The sequence below is a fragment of the Atheta coriaria genome, unplaced genomic scaffold, assembly GCF_025399875.1.
Source record: "Atheta coriaria isolate IRGN ID8LTWV9N9 unplaced genomic scaffold, Caltech_Dcor_3.1 hic_scaffold_6_pilon, whole genome shotgun sequence".
In the NCBI taxonomy this organism is placed as follows: Eukaryota; Metazoa; Arthropoda; class Insecta; order Coleoptera; family Staphylinidae; genus Dalotia; species Dalotia coriaria.
The window spans coordinates 9,544,047-9,559,766 of record NW_027045448.1 but is presented as its reverse complement, the minus strand read 5'-3'; the positions used below and the strand labels follow the sequence as shown (position 1 = coordinate 9,559,766).

The 15,720-nt window shown below is 33.7% G+C and overlaps 8 protein-coding genes and 1 long non-coding RNA gene across 16 annotated transcripts; 5 read left to right on the top strand and 4 right to left on the bottom strand.

The window, feature by feature from the left end:
- Nucleotides 1-235: 235 nt before the first annotated feature.
- On the top strand, nucleotides 236-1,081 carry LOC135793766 (uncharacterized). The gene is made up of 4 exons (XM_065304848.1): nucleotides 236-384; nucleotides 452-592; nucleotides 646-801; nucleotides 861-1,081. Exons 1-4 carry the CDS (start codon nucleotides 325-327, stop codon nucleotides 1,020-1,022), a joined length of 519 nt encoding a protein of 172 aa, XP_065160920.1. The 5' UTR covers nucleotides 236-324; the 3' UTR covers nucleotides 1,023-1,081.
- Nucleotides 1,082-1,216: 135 nt separating this feature from the next.
- On the top strand, nucleotides 1,217-2,670 carry LOC135793765 (chymotrypsin-2-like). The gene is made up of 5 exons (XM_065304846.1): nucleotides 1,217-1,531; nucleotides 1,593-1,815; nucleotides 1,870-2,119; nucleotides 2,190-2,333; nucleotides 2,409-2,670. Exons 1-5 carry the CDS (start codon nucleotides 1,486-1,488, stop codon nucleotides 2,547-2,549), a joined length of 804 nt encoding a protein of 267 aa, XP_065160918.1. The 5' UTR covers nucleotides 1,217-1,485; the 3' UTR covers nucleotides 2,550-2,670.
- A 738-nt stretch (nucleotides 2,671-3,408) lies between these two features.
- Nucleotides 3,409-4,499, top strand: LOC135794709 (chymotrypsin-2-like). The gene is made up of 4 exons (XM_065306078.1): nucleotides 3,409-3,464; nucleotides 3,541-3,700; nucleotides 3,765-4,179; nucleotides 4,245-4,499. Exons 1-4 carry the CDS (start codon nucleotides 3,422-3,424, stop codon nucleotides 4,497-4,499), a joined length of 873 nt encoding a protein of 290 aa, XP_065162150.1. The 5' UTR covers nucleotides 3,409-3,421.
- Nucleotides 4,500-4,805: 306 nt separating this feature from the next.
- On the top strand, nucleotides 4,806-5,775 carry LOC135793714 (uncharacterized). The gene is made up of 5 exons (XM_065304783.1): nucleotides 4,806-4,932; nucleotides 5,000-5,183; nucleotides 5,249-5,386; nucleotides 5,440-5,574; nucleotides 5,639-5,775. Exons 1-5 carry the CDS (start codon nucleotides 4,920-4,922, stop codon nucleotides 5,652-5,654), a joined length of 486 nt encoding a protein of 161 aa, XP_065160855.1. The 5' UTR covers nucleotides 4,806-4,919; the 3' UTR covers nucleotides 5,655-5,775.
- LOC135793713 (caspase-1-like) lies at nucleotides 5,750-7,217 on the bottom strand. Its single transcript, XM_065304782.1, is given in 6 exon segments — nucleotides 5,750-6,201; nucleotides 6,265-6,394; nucleotides 6,461-6,609; nucleotides 6,612-6,635; nucleotides 6,695-6,996; nucleotides 7,062-7,217. Coding segments are annotated over 6 exon segments (903 nt in total). The 5' UTR covers nucleotides 7,103-7,217; the 3' UTR covers nucleotides 5,750-5,944.
- Nucleotides 7,218-7,399: 182 nt separating this feature from the next.
- Nucleotides 7,400-9,604, bottom strand: AnxB10 (Annexin B10). 6 transcript variants are annotated; one of them, XM_065304778.1, is made up of 7 exons: nucleotides 9,503-9,604; nucleotides 9,109-9,149; nucleotides 8,871-9,047; nucleotides 8,446-8,650; nucleotides 7,887-8,395; nucleotides 7,761-7,772; nucleotides 7,400-7,672 (listed from the first exon to the last, which is right to left on the bottom strand). In XM_065304778.1, exons 2-7 carry the CDS (start codon nucleotides 9,118-9,120, stop codon nucleotides 7,619-7,621), a joined length of 969 nt encoding a protein of 322 aa, XP_065160850.1. In that variant the 5' UTR covers nucleotides 9,121-9,149; nucleotides 9,503-9,604; the 3' UTR covers nucleotides 7,400-7,618. The 6 variants fall into 6 exon arrangements, with proteins under 6 accessions (XP_065160850.1, XP_065160848.1, XP_065160852.1 ...); XM_065304776.1 differs by having other exon boundaries at nucleotides 9,103-9,149; nucleotides 9,503-9,596; XM_065304780.1 differs by lacking the exon at nucleotides 7,761-7,772 and having other exon boundaries at nucleotides 9,103-9,149; nucleotides 9,503-9,596.
- On the top strand, nucleotides 9,250-11,323 carry LOC135793715 (uncharacterized). Of its 3 annotated transcripts, XR_010548701.1 has the most exons (4): nucleotides 9,250-9,446; nucleotides 9,508-10,744; nucleotides 10,843-11,064; nucleotides 11,132-11,323. It is a non-coding gene; the product is annotated as an uncharacterized lncRNA (long non-coding RNA). The 3 variants fall into 3 exon arrangements; XR_010548702.1 differs by having other exon boundaries at nucleotides 9,511-10,744; nucleotides 10,843-11,323; XR_010548700.1 differs by having other exon boundaries at nucleotides 10,843-11,323.
- Nucleotides 9,980-11,463, bottom strand: LOC135793710 (facilitated trehalose transporter Tret1-like). Its single transcript, XM_065304775.1, has 2 exons — nucleotides 11,332-11,463; nucleotides 9,980-11,271 (listed from the first exon to the last, which is right to left on the bottom strand). Exons 1-2 carry the CDS (start codon nucleotides 11,393-11,395, stop codon nucleotides 10,058-10,060), a joined length of 1,278 nt encoding a protein of 425 aa, XP_065160847.1. The 5' UTR covers nucleotides 11,396-11,463; the 3' UTR covers nucleotides 9,980-10,057.
- Nucleotides 11,464-12,850: 1,387 nt separating this feature from the next.
- Nucleotides 12,851-15,100, bottom strand: LOC135793597 (facilitated trehalose transporter Tret1-like). Its single transcript, XM_065304610.1, has 3 exons — nucleotides 14,749-15,100; nucleotides 14,551-14,683; nucleotides 12,851-14,490 (listed from the first exon to the last, which is right to left on the bottom strand). Exons 1-3 carry the CDS (start codon nucleotides 14,860-14,862, stop codon nucleotides 13,298-13,300), a joined length of 1,440 nt encoding a protein of 479 aa, XP_065160682.1. The 5' UTR covers nucleotides 14,863-15,100; the 3' UTR covers nucleotides 12,851-13,297.
- Between the last annotated feature and the right edge of the window lie 620 nt (nucleotides 15,101-15,720).

Genomic DNA, 15,720 nt, shown 5'->3' with positions numbered 1-15,720 from the left:
TAGTTATACCTAGAAGGTGTTTTTTTTGGGTACACGACGATTCGCCTTAAATCGCCTTTTTGATCCTAGGTATAAGTGAAAAATTACGTTATTCTGAGCTAGTTTTATTTAAATCTTAGTTGCTTTTGCTGCATTAACAATTTAATGACATTTTTGTTTGATATACATTTTTAAAAACATGTTAGTGCACGCACGCAACAGGAAACTATCTATGTATGTAAAGTTATATAAACATGGAAAATATCAAAGATAATATTTCAATTTCCTGGGATAAATACACTTTTTTAATACAAAAATTCTGTAGTTTCACGTTGCAAGTCCAAAATGGAAATTTTATATGAACTTGTTGCTATCGCTTTTTGTGTAGTTTTAATAAATTGTGAGGTAAGCTGTAAAATTTTTCGGGCCATTTGGGTAATAACACAAAAATGTAATTTTCTCTTCGCTTTAGGAACCTAAAATGTTATTTTACGGTATGCAACCTTGTTCTGAATCTACTACTAAAGATGCAATTGAAGTCACTCATGAATGGACTCAAGGTTTATTTTCTGGAACAATTACTCTTCCCGCCGGATTAGACGATACAATTACAGTAAAATCAGTGATGAATATTTACAATAATATTTTACGCACCATTCCTTTTAGTACAAAGCCGACGTTTATAAGAGCGGAGGTGATTCATGGAAATTATTAACTCACATCACTGGCCCCGTCTGTGCAATTTTGAATGGCCCTCTTAAGGGTATCTGGGCAAAAATAGCTGAAGCCTCGGGTGTGTCTCCGGACTGCCCCATACCAGGAGTAATTTCTCTTTTATTCAATTTATATTTAGAATGTCAAATATTATATGTCACTTTCAGGGTTCCTACGCACTAAAAGATTTTTCAATCTCCGCTGAAGAAGCTGAAGTACCTGCATTAAAAGGAAAATTTAAGGTGGTTGCAGAAGTTTTAAAAGATAATCAACCATTGCTCTGTCGCGAATTGTTGATTCAATCTTCAAATTACAAGGAAGGTTTATAAACAAACAAATAGTTTTGTCACTGGATGTAAAGTTTTGAAATATAATGATTCACGGTGTTCGTACTACTCTGTCAATATTCGAAATTTTAGTAGTTTGAACATTAGCAAGTAATATTCGTCAAATTATTTCTAGGAAATGCTTTTTATTCGCACATTTAACTAACATAAAAGCCTAAATGTGCTTAAAGGTAATTTATCTCCTCGTTATTGGAGATATGGCGTTTCATTTATTTCCGAAACTCATCCAACCTATCGGAGTAAATTTGAAAAAAATGCTAAACAAACTGTTTATTCACCAGTCACAACCTTTATTTCCTGATAAGATTTTTACATTAAATCTATCCCCAAAAATGACGAGGTTTGTGACAATGGTTTTAGTATAAATAGACATCAAATGTTACGGATAAATCATACTCTGCTTGTCTACAATTAAGTACAACCAAAGTAGAGCTGACTTTACACCATGTCTTTGACAAAATTATTTCTTTTAATAGCAGCTGCAACTATTGGTAAGTAAATAAATTATAAAATTTTACTTCAAATGTAAAGAAGTTATTAATTTATTAAAAGTAGCCTGCGGAGAGACAAGCCATGACTGGAATCACATGGATCCCAACATGGTGATGAACATGGACGACTACAAGGTGAATGATGAGCGTATTGTAGGAGGATATGAAGCTCCTGAAGGTGCCTTTCCTTACCAGATATCTTTACGAAACAACAATAGACATTTCTGCGGCGGTTCAATTTTGAACAGCCGTTGGATTGTTACAGCTGCACATTGTGTTCAAGGGTATTAACATGGATTCTTGCTTGAGCACTGTAAATTACTCTGTTAAGTTTATAGACAAACCCCATATGGAATGACCGTTGTAGTTGGTACCAACTCTTTGACACGTGGTGGAACTGGTTACCACGTGGAACAATTGATCCCACATACAGGCTACGCCAGCTTTGCAGGCATCGTTAATGATATTGCTCTAGTTCGCGTTACCAGGGACATTGTTTTCAACGATCGTGTGCAACCCATCGAGTTACCTACTCAAGACATGCCTGCTGGTACACAACTTACTCTCTCCGGCTGGGGAAAACTATCGGTACATTAAAACAATCCAAAATTTAACTCAGAGTATTCAAACATCTATAATAAACGATTGTATGTTTCAGCATCCGGGATCACTCCCAAATAAGTTGCAAACGATTCAGCTGACGCAGATTACTACTCAGGAATGTGCTTCGCGCTTTTCTGGAAGACAGATTTACCAAACCAATGTTTGCACTGTTAGTCCATACGGTCAGGGAGCTTGCCACGTATGTATATATATATGCATTCTGATTTTGTTCAAATTGAGAATTTATTAATATATGATGAGATATTGTTGACAGGGTGATTCTGGTGGCCCATTGGCTCATGGCAACCATCTTATTGGTGTTGTATCATGGGGTATTCCCTGTGCTAAAGGACAACCAGACGTGTTCACTCGCGTTTATTCTTATTTGGATTGGATTGAGAACAACACTTACTAAATGCTACTTGGAAAAGAATTACATTAGCTAGAATAAACATGAGTGTGTGCTTGTCAGATTTTGTGTTGATGATACTGAATTTATGACGTTTTAAAATTATAATAAAGAATTTAGCAAATTACTTGCAAGATTTTATATATTTCATAAAATAACCCAAGATTTCCTCTTTTTTGAATTTTGTGAAGCGCATAGAAAAAGCTACGGACTAGTTTTTGAAAACTCGAAACAATTGAGTACAGAGATAACTAATAGTAATAATGTCTTATTTGTCTTTGTCGTTGTCATGGCAATTATATTTCCTCTGGCCATAATTGGCTTTTTTGACATAATTTATGAAACTATTTACTAATTATGTAAATTATTATTATTACTGTTATTTCCTCTTTGGTTTATCAATTTTCTTATTCATTTTGATTATTTATTTGGCTCCTTTTCTCCACAAATTAATTTAATGCACAATTGATTTTTAATATCAAAAATTAAATTTATTCTTTTTATACTGCAATTATTATGTAATTTGTTCCTCTTGTTTTACATAAATCACTTTAATAACTCTTGAATTAGCTCATCGTAAAGATAAAGTTAAACATTTGAAATACCTTGTTTTTATTAGAACGAACATTATAGACAGTGATAAGTAAATTGTATGGCAATTAGGTAAAAATCACCGTATTTATATGTTGTTTGATGTTAAATAAATTACTTTTCACTACGTATTATCCATTTAATTTGGAGCACTTAATCGAAACCTTTTCCTGTTCGTGGCGCAAAAGTGTTTCCGATAACATTTAAATTATTGTCAGCTTGTTTTATGTACGTATAAAAGAAACAACATTTAAAATGAAATTTTAATTTGAGTTCACATCGTCAACATGGCATTTCTTGTACTTTGTTTTCTTGCATTTATTGCACCACGTAAGATAACTTCTTATGTGTTTTGTCATTTAAATGGAAATTAAATTTTGTAATAATCTTATATTTTTATTTTTAGATTTCATTAAATGCAATGATCGTATTGTTGGCGGTGTTGATGCTGAAGAAGGAAAGTACACCTATCAAATTTCGATGAGAATGCATAAAACCTTTCATTTTTGTGGCGGGTCAATCCTAAATGAAAATTGGGTTTTAACTGCCGCGCACTGTGTCTACAAGTAAGGATTATATACATACTTAAATGTTCTTATTGTGAAAAAACAACTATTTTTTATCATGCAGGCAAGAACCAGACAACATGACAATTGTTACCGGGTCCAAGTCCCTTAAGGAAGGTGGGGATTCCTACGAAATAGAAAAATTGATTCCACATCAAAAGTATATCGAGCAAACAATCAGTAACGACATTGCTTTAGTAAAACTAAAAACACCGATTTCAATGAATGACCATGTGCAACCTATTAAGTTGAGTACATCTAGTCCTAAAAGTGGAGACAGTGTCGTTCTTACCGGCTGGGGTTTGACAAAATATCCATTCCCTGAAAATACGACAGTGCCAGTTCCGGACCATTTACAAATGGCTGAATTAAAAGTAATCGACACATTTTCATGCAACACTAAACTATTGGTACCAACTGTAGTACTTCCCAACATGCAAATCTGCACTTTGACAAAACTAGGCCAAGGAGCTTGTATGGTAATACTATACATTTTCTTCTAAAAGAATTTACTTTCTTATATAAATAAATATATACATTCTAGGGTGATTCTGGTGGTCCGCTGGTTAAGGACGACGTACAAATTGGTGTTGTATCTTTTGGAGTGCCATGTGCCAAAGAACGACCTGATGTATTTACTGATGTTTCTGCTTACTTGGGCTGGATAAAGAAAGAGACTGGAATAGATGTTGGCACGTCTACTAATAGTTTTGGTATCCCGCAAATTGCAAGCATATTGAGTGGCTTTCCTTTCAGTGATGCTGACTTGGAAGAATACGTTGCTGAACCTGAACAATAAATTAAATCAATTTTTGTTATATTTTCAGTTTTTTTTAATTTGTATTTGCATGGTTTGAGATTAAAATAAATTAATTGCACATAATACGGTTCTAAATATATAAAATTTAGTATAACTTTAGTGACACCAAATGAAATAGGTTGTTATTATGTAGAATACAGATTTTCAAGTGTTTGCGCAAACCGATATTTTTTAATCAGTGTTTTAATTGCATTTACGCACTTCACCTATAAAATTTTTTGGTTTTTTGATTTCACAATATTGCTCACTGAAACCTTACAGAAATTAATCTCCCTCTAATTAATAATTGTTGAGACTGATTGATATCAGCAGCTAAGTGTTTTGCTGGTCTATATAAATGCATGAGGTAATCTGATTTGGTATCAGTCAACCAATCAGTTAACTTCAAGTTCGGCGAAAATGATTTACAAAGGTATGACACATTAATAATATGATTTTACCTTTCTTAAAATACTTATTTATTGTTTGCTTCTTTTCAGTACTTCTATTGGCTCTTGCCTGTAGTAGCCTGGCTTCAGCGCTAACGTGTGATAGCCTCAAAGACTTCTACAAGTGCAATGAAAGTGACGAGAAATTAGTTAATATTGGCGGGGTAGATTATTCATGCAAAGACGGTTTTGTTTGCAATGCTAAATATAGGGTTGTAGAATCTCTATGCAGCGCGTGAGTAAATGTTTATTGCTGTAATATTAATGTAAAATAATATTTACAATTAATTTTCTCCGTAGTTGCGTTGACATTACCCAGGTATGTGACAAAACTGCATTTACATGTGTGGACGAAAAAACTTTTAAAGTTGGCAAATCGGAGTTTAAGTGTTTAAATGATGCAACCTGCAATACAAGTTTGACGACTACCTGTAAACCGTGAGTATAATTTAAGTTCAATTTGTGCAATTTACTAATTATTTCTTTTTTAGTTGTATTGAGAAAGTATGTGAAAAATATTGGGAATGTAAGGACGGAAACGTTATTATTGGTGGGGGCACACTTACTTGCGGTAAGGGAGAGAAGTGTAATGAAGCGGAACACCCAACAGTGGATGAGTGCAAACCGTAAATATATTTTAATATTTATTCAATTTTTCTAATAGTTTAATTAATACTTTTACCGTTACAGGTGCATTCCAGAATAAAGACAATTAAATTTCATTATTATGTGAATGTGCATGAGAATAAAAATTATAAAGCATAAGAAAATATTAAAATATTTGAAGAATTGTGGTGCATATCACGATTTCTTACATTTTTATTTAATTTTTCTGATTGATATATTTAACCCTTTACATAATCGCATTTGAAAATTTAAGAAAAGAAAGAAAACATTTTATGTATTACTATAGAGGTATATATGTATATAGAAGCATAAATTAGTATATAGTTATTAAGACAACATTTTTTAAGTACAAAGAATAACTATAAGAAATTATTCACTGATATTAGGAATGCTTCTATTAAAATGAACCAAACGAGTTAAAGAACTGACAATTTGTCCCACTTGCTTCTTATTGTGTAGATCACGACTTGATGGTACATTACTAGCATAATTTAATGCCATTTTACGATTAACACGTGTCAGTATCATGTTTAAGTCGTCAGTCATGGCCCTTTCTCCCAATTCACGAGACAAAGACTGAATAAACCATGATCCATTCTGCGGACTTCGGAAACTGTAATTACCTACAACCAAATTTTAAAACAATCAGAACAATCAACGCAAACATTTATATTAATCCAAATACCTAAAGGGCGTTGCATACATAACCATAAAGTCAGCCATTTTTGGTATTTTAATTTGAACAGGTTTTATCACGGGAGCGCTATCAAATTGAATGTTACAATCTACCCCATCGTCAGTGCCAGTACCACGGCATGCCTACATAAAAAATAGAATAAACATGAACAGACACACTTGATTAGATTAGGATAGAAACAACAATACCTGGATAAAAAACAATTTTGGTTTTCCAATCAACGTTGGACATTTGTCCCCAGTAAACGGGTCCCACAAAGCTGATGCATAATATGCTTCATCCTGCGCATGTAAGATGTCTGGATCACCATGAGTCATCACAACAACTACCAAACAATCGTTTCAGAATGATTCATTCTTGAAACTAGAAATGTTTAAAAACTCATTAGCAAATTTAAAAAATTAATATACAGGTACTATTACCATCATCTAATACTTCTTCAATTCGACCGAGCTTAAGATCGTTATGAACAATTATCTCAAATCCCAGTTTCTTTAAGGTTTTAGTTATTTCTTTACAGTCTTTGTCCGTTCCTTCACGTGCAGGATAGCCAGGTTTTACAAACTCATAATGATTAAAAATCAAAGCAATGCCTCGATTTTTGTGGTTCATCTTGTAGTAATCATCGTCAATGGCTGGAATGATGATCGGTGCATGATCTTCCACTGTAACAGGCCTTCTTGGCACTGGGAGTTGTGAAGGTCTTTGCTTTCGGAAACTGAAGCTATGGTTAAATATATAAAATATGTAAATAAAATATATAAATAAAAAGTGTGAATACACACGTACCTAAGTGCATCTTGTTGATCTTCATTTTCTTGGTCGGACATGTTGCAATTTAACGTTTGTTTCAAACAAGATCAAAAACTACACTAGAACTCAAACGCGACAGGGCAGTTTTGTCTAATGATATGAGACTTAGATTTGGTGATATCACGGAACGGAAATCATAATACCCACTCTGCTGATATGGTTATCAGAACGATTTGGCAAACAAATACAAACGCAGCGAGATATTTTACATTCCATGTAGTAAAATATTAAATATTATACAAAATATAAAATCCCATATATTTTGTTGTTGTGTTTATACGGATTTATTATGGAATAATTTGATTATTCTCTACTTATTTGCATACTAAATATATTTGAAATATACACCGATTACAAATACATCAACAAGATTGCAAATGGTTATAAATAAATATAATAAAAAGTCTAATAATATTAACAAATTGTATATCCAAAACTTAAAGATATGTGCATATAACCTGGCGATAATACGATGCAAAAACGCTGAGAATTTAATGTGGGATGGACATTTATGTTTTTACTTCTAATAGAGTTTACTTGATTAGCGCCAACAGTGCCTTCTTGTAGTCGCCAGATGTCTCGCCCTGCTGAAAACGAAAACATTAATTGTTTATAACAGCAAGACACACAAACACATAGCGAAGCCATTCCACATCAATGCACTGGTATGCTTACCACCATGGAGTCCTTTTGATTTCACAGAAAACCAGAAGAACACCGGCAATTATAAGATAATATAAAAACCACAAACACACAAGACAAATAACAAGTATTTAATAAATATACACTTCGTATACTGACCCTAATGTAGCTTTCAAGTGTCTTGTCGTAGATTCGTTCGAACTCCTCCTTGATAGTGCCCAAATCGATTTCAGAACGACTGACGATGATCCTAATCAGAGTCTCGTCATCAGTGCCGGCGCCATGCACAGCTTTGTATAATCTCTTTGCAAAGAACGCTGGTGGGCTCTGAACACATTCGACAATAGCTAGCATTGCTTCCAAGAGGTCACCATCCACCTCACTCTTCAACGCTTGTTCAATCGTGTTACCCGAGACGTCCTTGTATTCTTCAAACACCTGACTGAGGTGATTAAAGTTTTCCTTTGCAAGTATTTTCGTGAACACACTCTCGTCAGTGCCAAAGCGATCTTCGCCGGCCTCGAATAATTGCACGGCTTGTTCTCGAGCAAGCGTGGCATCAACATCATCGCCGGAATCACGCGTTCCCGTGACAATGAAGGTCATCAAGCGACGCAGTTCGCCGGTCACCTCACCGCACAATTGTTCCGCCAGCGGTCTGTTGTACTCTGTAAAAAGTGGTTTTACAATCGAAAAACATACTGGTTTAAATAATTACTCTCTTCGTATGCGTCGACTAATCGCCTCACTTCGTTGTCAGGTCTTGAACACAAAATTTCGATGAGTGTCTTCTCGTCTGTGCCCATGCCCTCCATGGCGTTGTTGAGTTGCTTGCAGAGGTACTCCTCAGGGTCACGCACCAAAGCCACGATGACATCTTCGAAATTACCACCTAATTCGCCTTTAAGGTCATCAATCAAATCCTAAAGAAATGAAATAAAACATTTTCGCATTTTAAATATTTTCTCATAATGCTGTTCTTATGTTAGTAAACACGTCAAATAATTTGATGTAAATGTATGAGAAAACAGACTTTCTGGCACCGGGCCAAACTTGATCAATATAGTAAAACGCCCGCGCCTTCTTTCTATTGATCCAGCCATACTATAACACGTTAATAAAACGAGAAGAAATAGCTCTTACCCGTCCCAATTCATCGGCAAAGTATGCCGCAATTTTTTGCCGTTGTGCGTTCGAACGAGAACACAAGATTTCGATAATGGTATCCTCATCGGTACCGAATCCTTTCATAGCGGCGCGCAATGCGTCCCCGTCTTCCTGTGCGTTGAATCCTTCATGAGGATACACGGTTGGATTCTTCTACAATATATAATACATTATAAAAACAATCAAACTCTGTTTTTAGTATATTTACACTCACAAAGAAAACCATTTTAAGGCGTAGAATAACTGTACGAGTATCTGCAAAAAATACACCGAGTTACAAACAAACTGCTTATCTGTAAGTGTGGAGAAAACTAAAGCAGACAATAATGGAATGTTCATATTTTAGTCACTTAATACTCTAGAGATATGACTCATCACTACATCACGCGAGTGTATGATGTTAATATAATTAAACACATACATAGCTTGATGTTGATGTAGTTTATATTTTTAATTTAATATCCGGCATGGACGACAACTCGACTTTAACGATATTAATATTAATACGTGCGTAAAATATTTATGCACGTTGTGTGTATTTAGGTATTAAATGTATGTAGATGTTATACAATTAGATAGTAATTAAGGTTGATGTAATAATTACTTACTTTAGCAGGTTGGCACACCTCGGGACCGGAACGCGAACGTAGAATGCGCCGCGTCGACAGAAAGCAAAGTTACAACTGCCGGTAAAGTTTATCTACCTATGGTAAATATACCAAATGTACCACTGTCTAGTAATAACAGAAGAACTGGTACATAGTATGGGACACAAGGAAGACTGGAATATTTCAAGGACGCGTAAATTGTACGTTGTGTGGGTCAATTAATTTCAATGCCAACGGCGCGCGCTTTTGGTTTGGTCCTCTTATTTTGAAACTTGAAGTAGGCAACTACATACACATTTCATGGATGTTTATTTAAAATTTATGGCTATTCTACGGACTAATTTGCTTAAAAACAGTACTTTTCTAATAGAGCAATATAATTAGGCTAATTTTACTACAGAAATGATGAGTTATCACAACCTAAAATAAAAGGTAAAAAGGTGAATTAAAAAATCAATGATTCGACCTTGATATGCGTTATTTGAAGGACAAATTGTTTATTATAATTTATAAAAGCTACTAATACAATTACAATATTCGCATTTAAAATATTAATTAAAATTTAGTGCTTCGACGCTCACGAAACATTTCCTCGATCTCTTTCAGAGTTTTGTTTTTTGTTTCTGGTAGAATAAAATAGAGAATTACAGTTCCCAAGAAAGTAAATAACGCGAAACATAAAAATCCTCCAGCTAGACCAAATGCATCAAATAAATTTGGGCTTAGTTTAATCACCAGGAAGAACGAAAAGAAATAAGCAAACGTGCTGAATCCGCATCCGATTCCTTTAACGATCAAAGGAAAAATTTCTCCACAAATTACCCACGGTAATGACGCAATACCAATTGATGAAAAAACAATATAAGATATCAATGATATCAATGCAAGGATAGAGTACACTTCATGTTGGTTTTCACCTGATTGGTATATAAATAAAGCGAAACAACAATGCGATGCAGCGCTTCCAACTCCACTGATGATCAACAATGGACGCACACGAAAGTTTCTTATCAATACGGCTCCTACCAACGTCATTCCGACTCGTATTACATCAACGATAACAGTCGATGCATATTGATTCAACAACGGCACAGTCTGACTCAAAATAGTGATTGAGTAAAACATGATTGCCTTGTTTCCGGAAAAGTGCATAGTTATCATGAGCGTTGCACTGATTGCAAGTGGCATGAGCAGCAATCGACTCAGGAACAACTTAGTCATCTCTTTGATCGAATAATTCGCGTAGGTGTTTTCATGTTGGTTTGAAATAAGTTTTGCAATCTCTCTTTTTGCTTCCGGACTATTTCCTCGATACCAACTGAAACTCTTCTTTGCTGCAGGTTGGTCGTGTGTTCTCAGATACCAACCATACGGTTCTTTCAGATAGAATATCAAACAAAGATAAATAAACAGAATTAGAACTGTTATGATGATGCAGGTTTTCCATGAAAACAATGCTCCCAGGACGTGAATTATCAGAATTCCAACGGAAAGTCCCAAAAGTACGGAAGTTAGAAAAAATCCTCTTAGTTGCGGATGTGATGTTTCTCCAATAAATTGTGGTATGATTGGAGCACCACCAGCGCTTGCAATACCAGTTAATAATCTTCCTACTAATATTTCCGTTAGTGATGTGTTGTAGTAAATGATCAACCAACCCGCAATTTCAATCATTGCCAAGAGGCTGGCAAATAAACGTTTTGGCATTTTGTTGATGAGATAACCAGCTACCAAACACGAGGGTGCCATTGGAATAACCACAATTGATGCTAAACATATAATAATTAAACAACCTTTCAATAAAATATTCAGTAAAAATTATGATTTACCAATCCACGATGCTTCTTCTTCGGAAATAGTAAAACTATTTGGATTTTCTTTAAATTGCGCCATTAGAATAGCCGAAAAACCTGAAAGCAGCCCACCGCAAATGCAATGAAAGAAGCCTAGTAATGCAGCTAGAATCTAAAACATTATATTTTATTTCGTGTATTAGAATATTATTATCTTTATATATGTATTACCTGTCTGAATTTAATAACAGAGTCAGTAACTTGGTACTGATAGTCGAAGTTAAAGATTGGTTCTTCATATTCAATTTTCTGAAAACTGTCTCTTGGTGGAGTTGTAACATTTGTATTCGACATCCTGAAGGCAGCATGTAGAATAGACTAATTTGCTTTTAGCAAGAAACTTGATTTTAAAGAGTTGAACGGTGTTACGATAAATTTGAAACCATCGATTAATTCATTGATGTTTTGATAATATATTTGTCAATATCTATGTCAACACATGATTACTGACTGTATGCAAATTAAATTGCATTAAAAATTTAAATGATTTATTGATTGAAAATTAAGCTTCGCTTCTATTTCATCTTACATTTACTTTAGTAGTAATTATGATCAAAATAATATGACCACTAAGACATATTTAGTGTTAATTTCCGGATTCTGTCAGTATGTGAAATAATTAATTCAATTCACAATCTTATCTCTCAATTAGCCATTTAATTGAAGCATAACTCCACATGTTTCGAATTCAAATTTATAAACTGGATGCGCAATCTTAAGTCAATATTATTGTAACATTTATTCTTAATTCCAAACAACTTTAAGCTAAAATTAATGAAAGTATTGCGACACTACTTAAATAAGTCTTCAATTTCTTTCAATGTTTTGTCTTTAGTTTCCGGCAGAATAAAATACATCAAAATAGTACCGAATAAAGTACAACAACCAAAAAATAAGAAACCACCAGATATGCCCAAGCAATCAAATAATTCGGGTGTAGTTTTTACAACAATAAAAAATGTAAAAAAGAATGCGCAACAAAATATACCTGATGCAATACCTCTCAAAATTAAGGGAAATAATTCGCCAGCAATTACCCATGCTAACGGAGCAATACCAATCGATGAAAAGATAGTGTAACTTATCAAGGCAATCAAGGCTAAAATAGAATATATTTTGTTTGATGAATTAGTAGTGTATGAAAAAACTAGTGCAAAACAAAAATGTGATACTGCGCTTCCAATACCACTAATTATAAACAATGGACGAACAGGAAACTTATTGATTAATACGCAACCAACACCAGTCATGAATACACGAACTACATCGACAAGTATTGTAGAAGTATACTGATTCAATGATGGAATGATTTGACAGACGATATTTATAGAGTGGAACATGATAGCTTTGTTGCCTGAAAGATGCATATTGGCTGAAATTATTTTAGATAACTTTGGTTTTAAGCTAAATGTATTGAATTTATACAAAATTGAAAATCTAACTAAAAACTAAAAATTTGGGATATCTCCTCTAAAGACATTGTTGTACGTAAATATTTTTAAAAGATAAAAGTCGATTTAATTGTAAGTTAGGCAAATATACAGGTACTTACAACACAAAATTTTGAAGAAAAGAAATGATTTTAGATGCTACATGCAAAGATAAATAAAATATTTTTAAATATTTAATTACATTGGCTTTGACATCAAGCTCAATTTAAAATTAACATTTATAAATTCAATTATCAGCAAAACAAAGAGCTTGTTGTTTTATCACAATACTATGTACCTATATAAATAGGTAATGTCTGCCGCATTCCTAAAACTAGGAATGTGACATTCTGTATACTTATCATATCCGCAATTACAAAGTTTGACTAGGTATAGAATTGAAACAGATAATGATTATAAATTAAATGTTTTAATACATTTTAAAAAACTATGTTAAAAGTATGGCAACTAGGTAGTGTGCATTGCGATTATTTTTGACGTTTGCCATAATACTATCTGAACAAGTCCTCAATTTCTTTTAACGTTTTGTTCTTTGTTTCCGGCAAAATAAAATACATCGTAATTGTGCCCAAAAGTGTACAACCTCCAAATATCACAAAACCTCCGGCAATGCCGAAAGCATCAAACATTTCAGGCGTGATTTTCACAATAATAAAAAATGAAAAGAAATACACGAAACAACACATGCCCGACGCAATACCTTTCAAAATAAACGGAAAAATTTCACCTGCTATAATCCACGCCAACGGAGCAATACCAATCGACGAAAAAGCTGTGTAACTTATCAATGCTATCAGCGCAAGAATTGGATACGTTTGATCTACACTATTTACGGTGTATGAAAAGAATGCAGCAAAACAAAAATGTGATATGGCGCTTCCAATTCCACTAATAATAAACAATGGACGAACAGGAAACTTATTAATTAATACGCAACCAACACAAGTCATAAAGATACGAATAATATCTACAACTATCGTTGATGTGTACTGATCCAATGACGGAATGACCTGACTGACAATACTGATTGAGTAGAACATAATTGGTTTCATGCCTGAAAGATGCATGGTAAGCATTCCTACTGTTGAGATAGCTAATGGCATTAATAACAATTTACTTAAACACAAATGTAATATTTGCTTTTTAGTGTAATTATTACTAGCGTTTTCGTGACGTTTTGCAAGCAACTTTTCTAACTCCAGCATAGAGCATGCACTTTTACCTCTGTACCAACAAAAAGCTTTTTTGGTCTCTTCTATGTTATCATTCCGCAGGTACCAGGCATATGTCTCATTCAAATAGAGCACTAAACAGAAATATACCACAAGAATCAATGCAGTTATTAATGCACACATGTTCCAAGTGAAAAACGCTCCCAATACATGAATTACCAACAGACCTAAGGATATTCCTAAAAGTACCATACAAAGGTACAATCCACGCATGTTTGGATGTGAAATTTCCGCCAAGTACGGAGGAATAATTGGTGATCCCATTGCACTTGCTATTCCGGAAAGGGCACGTCCAATAAGTATACCAGTAACAGATGTACTGCCGTACATTATTACCCATGCAAGTATTTCGAATAAAGTGATAATTATTAAAACGGTTTTCTTTCTTATTTTGTTCAGAAGGAAACCGCAAAGTAAACCAGCTGGTGCCATGGGTACCACAACAATTGAAGCTGTGAATGGGTAATATAATATAGTAAAATCATGAACAATTTTTTGTGTGTTATATTTACCTATCCATGATGCTTCAGATTTTGTTATTTTTAAACCTTCTGTGTCGCTTGCTTGAACTATAAATACAGATGCGTAGCCGGAAGTAATGCCAGCAATTATATAATGTGTTAATCCTAACATTAATCCCAAAAACTATAATAATAAATTAGTGGAGTGTTAATAAAATGTAATACTTTTTATAAATGTTAAATTTTTACCTGCTTATAGTTGAAATTTAGTTTTTCATTGTCGTCAATTAATTTCTTCTCTATAAAATCTTGATCTGTAGACGCCGTCACTTTATGAAAATTCACATTATTGTACTTGCTCATTTTTACGTTCTACTTTACTTGTATATTGTTTAATATAAGTTAATTATAGTTTAACATCAGACACTGCGCGTTGTGAAGCTCGAGGTGTGAATAATCACTGACGCACTATGAGTTCTCCCTTTACCTTTGTGCTATCTTCGCAACTCGTAACTCATAAATCATGCAGTAACATGCAAAAGCGCCATTCTTTTTTTGTCTCATGCGTAACACATAGCTCTGTATGAGGCAACCCTTAATCAATGATATGTCAGATAAAACAAAGCAAATAATTGGAAAGTTTCTTTATTTTATTGGTAGGTATGTGTATAATAAACGAATCGTAATGTCGTATCCTTATCAATTCTTTCATAAATTAACATGATAATATATAATACGTATATCGAAACGTTTAATGTGGTTTATGTGGCAATGACAGGCGATTCGAATGGCTATATCATACGCAGATAGTAATAATAAATTATGTTATTGATTTATTTCATAAATTTTACTGCTTGGAAATTTTTAGGATGTGACGTGCGATTACTCGCATATCAATAGAGGAAATGCAGTGTTTTAATTAGAATAGTGTGTGATTAATGAGGATATTAAGGCAATAGCGATTTCTAACATTTATAAACAATGATTATTGCGCAATTTTTTAAACCAAAAAAGACTTCATGATTGATGGTTTTATGTAATAAAACTCAAAAGTAATGTTAATTTGATATATAATTTGATCCCAATACTAGGGACGCCTTGGAGGCTTCATCCCCGCGCTTTGATGACTCCATTATTGTTAAATGAGGACATTATTTATATTATAATCAGTTGCTCTACAAATAAACATAAGTTTATACCAGTGATTTATACTGGCATTGT